The 12,504-nt window shown below is 35.1% G+C and overlaps 1 protein-coding gene across 2 annotated transcripts in view; it reads right to left on the bottom strand.

The window, feature by feature from the left end:
* RAC1 (Rac family small GTPase 1) overlaps positions 1-12,504 on the bottom strand; it is a 38,387-nt gene continuing 25,883 nt past the window's right edge. The window contains exons 4-7 of one of the 2 annotated variants that reach the window (XM_074281045.1): positions 4,548-4,604; positions 2,878-2,940; positions 1,924-2,083; positions 1-1,741 (exon numbers count right to left, since the gene is read on the bottom strand). In XM_074281045.1, coding sequence (XP_074137146.1) covers positions 1,611-1,741; positions 1,924-2,083; positions 2,878-2,940; positions 4,548-4,604 — 411 coding nt within the window. In that variant the 3' untranslated portion in view covers positions 1-1,610. The remainder of the gene's footprint in view (positions 1,742-1,923; positions 2,084-2,877; positions 2,941-4,547; positions 4,605-12,504) is intronic. The other variant, XM_074281046.1, reaches the window with a different exon arrangement.

Here is a 12,504-nt window from a genome sequence, read left to right on the forward strand (position 1 = left end):
TAACGTGATTCAAGGATTTATTAAGTCATACATGCAAACATACTGCTAACTGCATTAGCAAAAGATCAATGTAAAAACACTCCACAATTTTGCAACTTTTGCATCTTCAAAATTTTGTTCTAGTGGTTGAAAGGTTGTAGTTCAATATTGTATATTCTTGCCAGTGTTTAAGATGTACAGAACATTGTTAGCATTAGCACTAAGCTGACAGAACCTCACAGCCCCAGAGGTCATGTTACTAGGAAAAGCAATAGAAAGCATGTGTACCTATAGGTGAGGTCAAGAACAGGATCAACATTAATAGTGTTACAGTGTTGGGTAACCTGGCAATACAGTGATGTTTAAGAAGGTTCATCATATTTTAATAGCTAAAGTATATTAAAAAAAAAAAAAAAAGATTTTTAAAAGCTGCATCACATGATTTTTACACCTAGTTACTAGGAGACTAAAGAAAGCACATAATTTGAACAAAGGTAACATGAAAAAGAATGCGCTTTTTCTAAACTACAAAAATGCAAAGTTCTAATACATAATCAGGAAGATTTAAAAATACAAGTAGAGTAATATTGCTCAATAAGAAAGGGTGTGATGGAAAAAAAAGCCTTTTTTTTAAAAAAAAAAAATTTTTTTTAAACTAAGTTTCACAACTGTGGGAATGACCAGTTCAGAGTTAATTAAATGAATGCCCTACTTGGGAAGAGGGAAAAGAAAAAAGAAAAGCTTAGAAACAAAACACTTACCTAGAACAACAACCTTTCTTATCTACTGCATTTGACAGATGTTAACTGTTCTGCTTTTTAAAACATTTTACCCGTGACAAATTTATTCAGTTTTCTACTCTTCAGTATACAACGTAGTGTAAATTAATCCTAGGTTTCAGAATATGTCAAAATACTGTCTTTATTCCTTGATGAAACCAAATTATTTCAAATAATCCAACCCAAAACATTGCTCTTAAAGAGAACACTCCAATAACAAAAACGCACACGGGAGTTCTGTTTGAAATCACAGCAAGAGCTTGATTCTTTAAGAATCTTTTTACTGTGAAAGCAAAAGATCAATCCAAAGATTATAATTTTGTTATACACATTCCATTCTGATATACAGTACAATGTTATATAATGAACATGGGTTGATAAATTATTCAATGCATTAAACATTTTTACTAAGTATACTGTACTGTTTTACATATCTGAAAAATTAATTAGAAAGTGTTTTTGCATTTCCTACTATCAGAAATTAAACAGTCTTAAAGACAAAGGTCTTTAAAAAACAGTTTAGTGCTTAGTGTTCATAGCACAACAATGCAACTTAGTTCAGTGGATATTTTGGCAACACTTAATCTGAGCAAGAACAGGGCTTTTGAAAAATAAGGCTTTAAGTAGGTTTGTCTTTTTTTTTTTTTTTTTTTAAGAATTTAGTTGTAATAGAATGTGAAAAAAAAAATCATTCTCTAAACCTTTTAAACAAAACCATGAAATTATTGATTGGTTCAGAAGGTTTTATGGAAAGAAACTAATTTATAACAAAAACTTGGCATTGAGTGAATGCTCCACTGGTTAAGCAAAGCTTACAAAGGTTCAAAGGGGAATAGGGCAGGGCTGTGACATTTACAACAGCAGACATTTTCTCTTCCTCTTCTTGACAGGGGGTGGGCAAAGAACCGCTCTAATAGCTTCATCAAACACTGTCTTGAGGCCTCGCTGTGTAAGAGCTGAACATTCCAAATACTTTACAGCACCTGTAAAGAAACACAAGAAGTTAACATGAAGAGGAGGACATTATGATGGCATATTTACCATCTGATCTCTACTTCTCAAGTTCTACCATGATTTGGCTACATTCAAATTCACATATTCTCTAACCTCTATTACTACAATATCACAAAGTAGCCAGAAAATGTAAATGATTTAGATTTCATACCAATCTCCTTTGCCATAGCTAGGCCCTGTGGGTAGGTAATTGGAGTCAACTTCTTCTCCTTTAGTTTCTCAATCGTGTCTTTATCATCTCTAAGGTCAAGTTTGGTGCCCACTAAAATTATGGGAGTGTTAGGACAGTGGTGTCGTACTTCAGGATACCACTAAACAAAAGAAAGAAATTAAAATTATATAATATGAAGTTTAATTTCTGTTGTCTTGATATTAAACTAGCATTGAAGCCTGGTAAAGCTAGGTTTCCAAAGGCTAACTGTACCACTTCTCCAACACTCTGCCTCAACTACCTAGTGATACTATGTATACAACAAGGAAGATCTTCTTTTCCTTTTAAATCACATATTTTTCTTAAGGTACTTTTTAAAAGTACTCCCCCTGCCCCCACTTTCAGGATCACTAAACTCTATTGGATTTAGTTTTTCCTAAAAATTTAGTGAAATAAAGCATTCTATGAAGCTTGTAGTGGACCTATGATTAGCAGTAAAATCATAGGGTGATGAAAATTTATAACTGAATCTAATCTGAGGAGGTAAGCTTCAACTGCAATATTTCAGGAAGGACTGGTTCCTGAGTAATTTCACAGTTAAAGTTAATGTCTTTATAAACACAGTAACAAAGGTATTCCAGTCTCTAAAGAAGGAATCTACATTTCTTCAATGTGGAAGAAGGACACTAATTCCTTTCAATGGGAATTTAATTGAAGCAGGTGGTAGTCACCATTTGATACTACTTTTAAAATCTGTAAGATTAGTCATAGTATCAAGATAAAACACAACATTCCCCTTATATTATAAATAAATATATTATATATTATTATAAAGGGCAACAAAAAAATTTTGATAACTTGTAATATTTATTCAAAACTATTTCTAGTTATTAAGAATCCCTAAAGCTATTTAAATACTAAAATAATAAATCAAATTAATAATAAATCCCTTACCTTTGCACGGACATTTTCAAATGATGCAGGACTCACAAGGGAAAAGCAAATTAAGAATACATCCTATTAAACAAAAACAAAAAAAAGGAGTTTAGGGGGCGGGGGCGAAGTCCTTTATAGGAAGAACTTTGGCAGTTTTCTACCAAACTAACAATAAGTAGAAGTGCTTTGCAGCGTGCACCATTTTATGATAGAGTTTTGTAAACTAGAATGCTGTACACCTTATGAAACTGCTCTTTAACCTAAAAGGGGGAAAAAAAGATGGAACAAAACTTAGTAGAAGCCAAGTTGACCAGATACACATCCCAAAGAAAGGATCTTTTCCTTAGTGTACTTTTTGTGTGTCATATTCATACCCTGGAAGACATGACTAGACATTTAATTCTGTTATAACCAAGGTCCTTTCAAATTAAAGTTATCCATCATTTTTAAAGGGCAAACAAGCTAAGAATATGAAGGACAAGAGAAAAAAAGAATACCATAGGAAGCATTATTGTTCTACTTTATACAACTTACAAAGTAGCAAACTTACAAAGTATGAGAAAATGTGTCTATCCTGATCCACTTTAAAGGTGTCATATAGCTAACAGCTAATACTATATATTAAGCTCCAATGTACACATGCTAGTAGGTAAATTTAGTTTCTGCATTTTGCCCCCAATTAAAAGTTGTTCTGTGCCAATCAAAGTGTAATATCAAGAATCTTATATAGAAGTGGCAAAGGGGGAAAGTAGAAGGAATTATAAATCTGAAAAAGCATTTTCTTTCATTTTATTGTGTCACAAAATTTTAATTCAAAGCCCATTGACTGGAAAATTTGTAGTTACTTATATAAAGTATGCAGGGACTAGTTTAATGGTAACATTTCTAAAATGTAGGCATTAAATAAAAAATAGGAAGGGCATTGTACTACTTTGTCCATAATATGCCATTAAAGTTTAACTGACTAAAGCCAGTTCTCAAAACCATCCAAGTGAAATCTTGCACCTGAAAAGAAAAGGAAAATCCCATACTAGTTTTTTCTAAGTCATTAAAAAAAAAAAAAAAAAAAAAAAAAAAAAAAAAAAAAAAAAAAAAAATCCAGGGCATGCACAAGCTCTCAAGGAAGAATCCAAGCAGTGTTTCAGCACTCAAGTGGATTGTGCATCATTTCAAAGCAGTTAGGTTAGTTTACCACACCTGCATGGCTTAAAAGCAGTCATCACCCATTGTCATTCATAAACAGACCAATATGTCACCATAACCAGGACACCAAAAGAGAAGAGGGAGTAAAGCAAGAATGTTAATATGAGCTATGCTCCAAGCTTTTCATTCTCAAAATCTATGGTAATCTCAAAGTTTCACAGCTTGTTTAAATTACTTGCCATTCTCTGTACTTCCCCCACATATCCTCAATGGATGGAAGATACAGATTATTCAATAGTTCTTCAAATTTCTTTCATTATAAAGGAATTAAAAGCAGTAAGTGCTTTAATTATGATTATTTGGGAAATCATTATCCTTCAAGGAAAGCTGTAACCTTGTTTGTTTTTCATTTCAAGAAGCAGTAATAACCCTTGAATGAATTAAATATAAAACACTCAAGGGGCTTGAAGCTCAGGAAGCTATCCTACTAAGTGAAATAAGGGAATAGATAAAGCTTGAAACTAAAAATTGAAAGTTTTACATACAGCGATTGGTTCGTCTTTCACCCTGGAGGTTATATCCTTACCATACGTGCCTCCAACCTAGTAATAGCATGAGAACTTGGTTTAAGTTTAGTAATAAACTAAAGGAAATTTCTTACCTGTTGTTACTTCTTAGAACTTTTCTCTCCTGACCTCAACTCTCCCATACAAGAGCACTGGGTCTTGTGCGAGGAAAACTAGAGTCTGGACTGGCTGACACTAGTAGTTGTGTGACCCTGGGCTAATCACTTCAATATTTTTGGACCTCAGTTTCTTTCATCTGTAAAATGAAGTGGTCAATGATCTGTAAGCTCCCTTTTCAAGTGCTAACATTTTATGGTTCTAAAAATTTTAAATAGATATTTATCTAAAGCAAACAGAAGACAATATCAATTTGAGGAACTTTATCTAAATCTCCCAATTTAAAGGGCAGGATGGGGTGGGGTTTGAAACCTAAAATTGTGATTCCACATTAGAATGTAACAATCTTACCACGTGAGTTAGCAACTCTTCTGTAATTCAGTTTGAAAGAAATGTCTAAGGTAATGATAATTCAAGTGAATAGTGAAGGATTTACACAGCCCATTTATATCAGAAGGAGTCAAAGTTAGGTCATATTGATTATACCACACTGTCTCTCAGTGATATAAGGAGATATAGCATCAATGTGAAGACCACCAAGCTAAGTCCTTGCTAATACCTGCAAGGTTACTGTGCCCATTTTAAAGTTGAGGAAAATGAAACAAATTACTTTCCCAGGGTCACACAGCTAGTAAGTGTCTCGAAGCCACATTTGAACTCAGGTTTTCTTGGCTATCGAACCAGCACCCAATCCAACCAGCACTACTAGCTGCCTATATGTAACAAGAGCTTTTTTTAAAAAGTAGGTAGTCACATTGAAAAGATTAATAAACAAGGGAAAGGAAATATTATGAAGGAGGGAGAAGTATCTCTCCCAGTCAGGGTCTGAGCACAGCCATAGAGTGATATACATAAAGAAGTATCCAGGCTTCTGCTTGGTAGACTAGACAGATCAGGTGCACCTCTCTTGGGTGACTGACAGCCACTACTTTATTTGGCCTTATTTTTTTTAAAAAAAACTTTCTAAAGTCAAAAAAGATTTATGTCAAAATTCTGTGCCAAAATACTCTGACAGGTAAAGTCTTTTCAGACATTCATTCTCTTAATATGGGTTTTATTTACCTTTTTCAACCATACTCCTTGACTCTTACATACTGAAGTTAATATGTTTTGAATTTAATGGGGGATGAAAATGAATCATTTTTCACAGGATAAATTCAACTTTATTTGCCAAATTATTTCCTAGCTATAAATAATCAGATGGTCACCTCCAAAGAGAAGGGGAAAAATATACAAAATAAACAGTCCATCCAACTAGTAGGTGAAAGGCTAAGGAATATTACCAAATTTTATGTCAAAAAGTATTGTCTGTTGTTGCATCATGAAGTTCTCTTTGTACTCCTAAGTATGATAAGCTGTTAAAAACACCATTTAACAAACAACTCTTTATCACAGACTTACACATGTCTGCTCTACATCCTTTATTTTAGCAGAAATATAACCAGGGAAGTCCCTATCATTCTGAGCTCTCTTCCTTAAATCTAAACAGACCATTATCCTAAGACATATTCCCAATGATTCAAATTATTTCTCTGGGACCAAATTCTCTTGTTCCAGCAGAAATAGTACCAAGTTTGAAGAAATAGTATTGCTGACGTCTGAAATTCTGGCTAACCTGCTCTCTTTCCTTCCTTCTATTCAAGAATTCTTACAGAATTGATTCATTTGTGGAATCCCTTAAAAAGGGAGACAGACAAAAGAAGACAATTTTCTTATTGCTTATTAATTGTACTCACTCTTCTGTGATACAAATATTCTTTTAAAAAGCTAACTGTACATTTCCCTTCATCTTTGCATTTTTAATTTTATTTTGCATTTATTTTTAATGTTTGGGGGCTAATTTAATTGCCTTAGAATTAATTAAAGCTAATTTAAGTTGTCCTGGATCAGCCACATTAAATTTATTTTATTTTATACATGAATGTGGTTTGTGTCTTTATAAAGTTTTTAAAACAAAACTATTAAGTGCCCATCAATAAACTAGTAAGGTAATAAAGGAACAAGCACTTAAGCATATATATCAGGTACTGTGCTAAGTAAGCACTTTTCACAAATATTCTCATGTGCAGGAATATGTCCCCATGTTATAATTGAGAAAATGGAGGGGTAAACACAGTTGTCCAAGTTCACAGCTTCTAAGTGTCCAAGGCCACATGTAAACTTAGGTTTTCCTGAGTACTATCCACTGACCTACCTCGATCCCTCTAGGCAACTGGGACTATTCTGGAAGGTCATAAATCATGTTTTATGGCTTCAATCAAGCTTTTCTAAAAAATAGGAAGTAAATCAAGAGTAACAACGATTCTCCTGAATAGAAGACTACTTACAAAAAAGGATCCTCTTGAGGTGATTCTTTACATATAAAACCAAAACCTTACATCTCAATCTTAAAATAATGACTCTTTCAAAAAGAGGACCACTATGATAAATGCTATACAAATAGGATAAGGAAAAAAAAAAAGTTTTAAAGGAAGTCTCTTTCCTTATGTTGTTAAAATTGTAAACCCTATTTGGGCAGATAGACACCAAATGTCTTATCTAAATTAACCTTTATATTTCTCACAGTCCTGCATTCAGCAGATTTAATATGAATATACATACAAGTTAAATTGAGAACTAGAGAAAAATCAAGCAGAAAATTCAACAAAGAAAAGAATAGTGGAAGTTATATGAAGTCATCTGACTGTGTGCACATCTAGCCCATGACACATTTTTATATCATAGACCACTTTGGTAATCTGATAAGGCCTAAGGACTCCTCAAAATAATATTCTGAATGCATGAATTAACTCTGTAATAGTTATCAATATAAAAAACCAGGTTGTAGATTCCAGGTCAAGAACTTAATCTGACCTAATCGAATTTAGCCCCTGCAATGCCACTATTCCTTTACACCATTCAAGATTACAGGACTTAGAATTAGGAAGAAACTTTTAGGAGTCATCTAGAGCAAACCCCCCCCCCATTTTATAGAAGAAAACTGAAGGCCAGACAGGTTAAATGACTCACACAAAAGGGCTCGGGAGGGGGTGCCCATAGGCTCTTTGCTTGGGATTGGCCATCTAGGTAATTGCTTCACACTGATTTAAGAACACACCTTGTTCCTTCAGCCAGCTGAGCTACACACAGGATTCCTGTTCCTATTCTCTTACTGCTCCCTCACCTCTAAAATCTTTTCAGGCCCACCCCTGTCTCACTTCCCCTGTGCCTCCAGATGTGCTTTGCCTTCCTTAGCCTTAGTAGAAGCTATGGCCTTTCTCTTTAGGCAAAAGCTAATCTCTCTCCCAGTGCAAGAGCATCTGCAGTTACAATTGTCCTTCCCATCACAGTCCTTTTGCCCTAAGGCTTTTTCCACCCTGAGGCAACCCATCCCAAATGAAGGAACTTTAGATCATTATTTCTTCTAAAATCTAAAAGCAGTGTTCTTTACATTATGCCATATCTCTATCATGAACAGAACACTGTACTGGGAATAATATGGTTTAGGTAAAAGATAGTCTTATGTTCTCATTCACTGGCAGCTTATTAAGGTGAGATGAGAGCATCCTATTTATCTTTTGTCAGTAGGGCTACCCTCATGCACTGATGATTCTGTGATGATTACCATTTTCTCAAGGACTAATAAACTTTCATTCCCAATCAATTGGTGCCCCCCCATCCATGTGATAATTTCCAAGTGATAGAGACTTCCCATTTCTACAATTCTCAACTGCCCTCTTTTATATCCATCTGCTTTAATCATGACCATTCCTCCCCCACTTCATTTCCTATCTTCCCATATATACCTTCCACTTGATCTTATGGAATTTCCTGTTCATAAGTGGCAAGACTTCCTTCCTCCCATCCATTTGCCTGTCCTTTTCTCCCTAGCTTCTGGCATTCATTGAGTTCTTATTCTGACCTGTATGGAGCTGCCCTGGCTATTCTTTCCAGGACTAGATATTCCTGGGGTTTTTTTGTTTTTACAACCAGATTCCAGATTTATCTTGGAATTTAAATATTCTTTGCTTCCCTTACACTCTCCCTCTACTGCTTGTTATTTTCTTGGTTTAAATCTAAATTGTTTTCTGGAACTGGAAATTCAATTTCATGGCTCCATCAGGTCTTATCTTTCCATAGCACCTCCAATACTACTGCCACATTTCCTGGGTATGAGATAAAACTTCCTAAACCTGTTTTGACTGGGAACACTATTTTAAAAAATATTGTGATGAGACAAATAACATAAAGCATCCTGAAAAGTTAAGAGCACCATGAAAATGTTAGGTATTTATACAAGTAGCAAAACAAAACAAATGAACAAAACAGGTAACAAAGGAGCAATCTTTACCTGAAGTCAGAGAACTTAGGTTCAGATCTCGATTCTCCAAGTTACTACCTATGTGACATTAGGCAAGTCATTTTTCCTCATCAGAAATGATGGGTTTGATCAGTTCAGATATAGGGTGCATGAACCAGTTTTTAATATGTTGACAACTATTTCTAGGTAATTGATTGGTTTCTTTTGTTATCACAGGCACATCATTTTATGCATTAAAAACAGTATTCTAAGATTGGGATTTCACCAGACTAGAAAAAGGGAACCTCAAAGTCCTTTCCAGCTTTAAATCTATGATTCATTAAACATGGTCTAGTTAAACACATAATGAACTCAGAAGACCTGGGCTTCTGTTTGAGGTGTCACTCATGACAAGCCACTTAATTGCTTTTCCCAGTAGTCAAGTGGGAATCATATTACTTATTGATGAAATAAAATAAGAGACCTGAGCTTTAAAAAGATTAAAATTGGAGCAACAAGATGGAAGAGTGGATACCTTCTCCAATCCCCATGACCTTTCAAACTTCCCCAATGTAGGAATTATGCACCATTAAATTAAAGCAACATCAGCTATTTTCAGGGTCTATGATACCTAGAATCCAAAAAAAAGGTTGAAAAACACAAACAAAAAAACACAAACAAAAAAACCAGACAACCACAAACCCAGAAATTGATGCTCAGTGATCCTGAGTTCCCTTAACATTCCTCTTACACTAGACAGACCTCACTAAATACTAGAAGACTCAAAGAAATAAGACATCAAAACCTGAATCCCTAATCCCTGTCACCTCCCTCTTTTTCAATGCTATGGAAACACTGGCTATGGAAGTCTATTCAAGTCTGAAGACAAGAAGTTATATATAATTTAATAAGCCAAATAAGCGGAGGTATTTATATTTAACCCTGAGCCACATCTCTTCAGGATTAAGATGTGTCAGGAATTGCAGTCCAGAAGCACTAAGGCTGTAAAGCTTTCAACAATCTTGTAGATCTGAACTGCTGGTCCCAAGTAAAGTCAGCTCTGAACTATCAGTGCTAGGCCAGTGGAAAAAGTCATCAGGATGCGACACTGCATGTGGGGAATGTACAGCACTGCCCCAAACCTGAGGAAAAAGCAGAATTCAGCTAGGGTCACTGGAGAAGAAAAGAGATAGAGAACTAACCTTTAAGGAACCTACAGTCAGGGAAGAGGGAGTCACAAGTAAGCAATAAGGAAAATGGAAGGTGCATCTAAAGAGGATTAAACAACCGAAACCATTAAACATTTCTTAAAGAAGCAATCTCCAAGATCTGGAACATAGATAACTTAATAACAGTATCAACAGGAAAAAAAAAAAAAACAAAAAACACACCAAACAAAACAAAACAAAACAAAAAAACAGAAGGAAATATGGCCTCCAGGACTAGAGTAAATTAATTCAGGCAACTAATAACAGTGCAAAATGAATGACAATAATCCAACACTAAGTAACAAGAGGATCCTGTGGGATCTGAGAACATGAAATCACAACATGCTGTTCTTGAGTGGTTTAAAAGGGAAATGAGAATTTGCATCCTGCACAGCAAAAATCATGAGCAAAAAAGAAAAGTGTAAACCTACAATGGTAAACTTCAAAGAAATACACAAAACTAAGATAACCTAGAAGAGAAAAAGCAAAAAAAACAAGAACATTAGAAGAAAATATACAAATATTTATAAGCAAAACACAGATCACAAAGACAGGATAAGGAGAGACAACCTAAGGATCATGGGCTCCCCCATGACAAAACAAAAAACCTTAACACAATAATGAAGAAAACAATAAAAGGAATTTATACAGAATTTCTGAACATAGAAAATGAAATTCCAATGGAAAGAACTTATAGAACTCCGGGGGGGAAAAAATCCAAAGCTGCAAATTCCAATTCACACAGTGATTACATTAAAAAATTCAATTCAAGGGGCAGCTAGGTGGTGCAGTGGATAGAGCACCAGCCTTGAATTCAGGAGGACCTGAGTTCAAATTTGGTCTCAGACACTTAACACTTCCTAGCTGTGTGACCCTGGGCAAGTCACTTAACCCCAGCCTCAGGGGAAAAAGAAAGGAAAGCTGATAGAGATGACAATGAAGAGACAAGGCATTATAAACAGAATCTGGCACCATCCTACTTATAGAATGCTGCCTTTGAAGGGGGATAGGGGAATAGAGAGGAGTGAGTGATATGGGGGGGGGGGGGTGTCAAATCAAAGGCTAGCTATGAGAGGATGACCACCTCTGGTCTTGAAAAGAAAGAAGCCTTACAGGTAAATGGCAAAAGACCACAGGAAAGAAGAACTGAAAAAGGAAGGAAAGGCAAAAACCCTTTGTAGAGGTAAGAGAGTTCTGCTGATGAATGTTTCTACAGGTGAAAGGAGATGAAGACCTTAACATTAGATAATACTTGGGAAAGGTTTGGTGCCCGAAAAGCCTAATGGGGGGTGAGAGGGAGGGAGAAGAAAGTGTTGGAACCCCTGGGCACAATTAAGCAAGCAGTCATATTAGGATCATGACTCACAATGAAGTCCAAACAGAAAGAGATGATAATGAACAGTGGGGGAAAAAAAAAAAAAAAAAAAAAAAAAAAGCTTTTTTGGGAAAGAGCTGAAGAGGAGGAGAAAAAGTAGGAATCTGACAAATGCAAAAAGAGGGAGAAGAAATAACCAGATAAAAATGGGAAATGAACAAAACCCTAAAGGGAAAAGAAGAGTGAATTAGATGAGGGGAAGAACCGGTGGGAAAAATCTTTGAAATATGACAAAGTAATTGAAGAACATGAAATAAAACTTTAAAAACTCCAAATTTTACAAATAGATGGAGAAAAGATAAAACTAATTCAAACCTTTATATATGAATGAACTAAACCATCCAATAAAATGAAAAAGAATGACAGACACTCTATAATCTGGTGCCAGTAAGAAACACATTTCAACAATAAAGACATACACAAAATAAAAGTGAGGAAGGGAGGAAAAAAAAAAGAAATATTTCATTATACAGCAGTAAACAAATAAGCAGCAGTGGCCACAATCTGTATACACATTGCACATGCGCCTGATTTGTGCTGACCCCCCCACTCCTGCTTTCCAACCCAACCCACCCCCAAAACCAATAACTATAATATACATGGAATGGCTCTCCTAAAGAGGGAAGGATGCATGAGAAAACTACAGTGATAAGAAATAAAAAATAATAAAGCAATTAAAAAAAAATTAAGTTCTACTATGGCCAAAGCACAATTAGACTGTGCATACCCTTTATCCCAGCAATTCCATTACTGTGTCTATCTCCAAGGAAGAGATAAAGGAGGGAAACTTGCAAAAATGTTTGTAGCAGTTCTTTTTGTGGTAACAAAGAATTGGAAAAGGAATAGATGCCCATAAATTAGGGAATGGCTGAGTAAATTGAATTATATGAAGGTAATGGAATAATGTTTTGAAAAAAAAAAAAAAAAAACGAACAAACTAATTTTAGAAGGGCCTGG

Source organism: Sminthopsis crassicaudata, chromosome 1 (assembly GCF_048593235.1).
Source record: "Sminthopsis crassicaudata isolate SCR6 chromosome 1, ASM4859323v1, whole genome shotgun sequence".
Taxonomy (NCBI): Eukaryota; Metazoa; Chordata; class Mammalia; order Dasyuromorphia; family Dasyuridae; genus Sminthopsis; species Sminthopsis crassicaudata.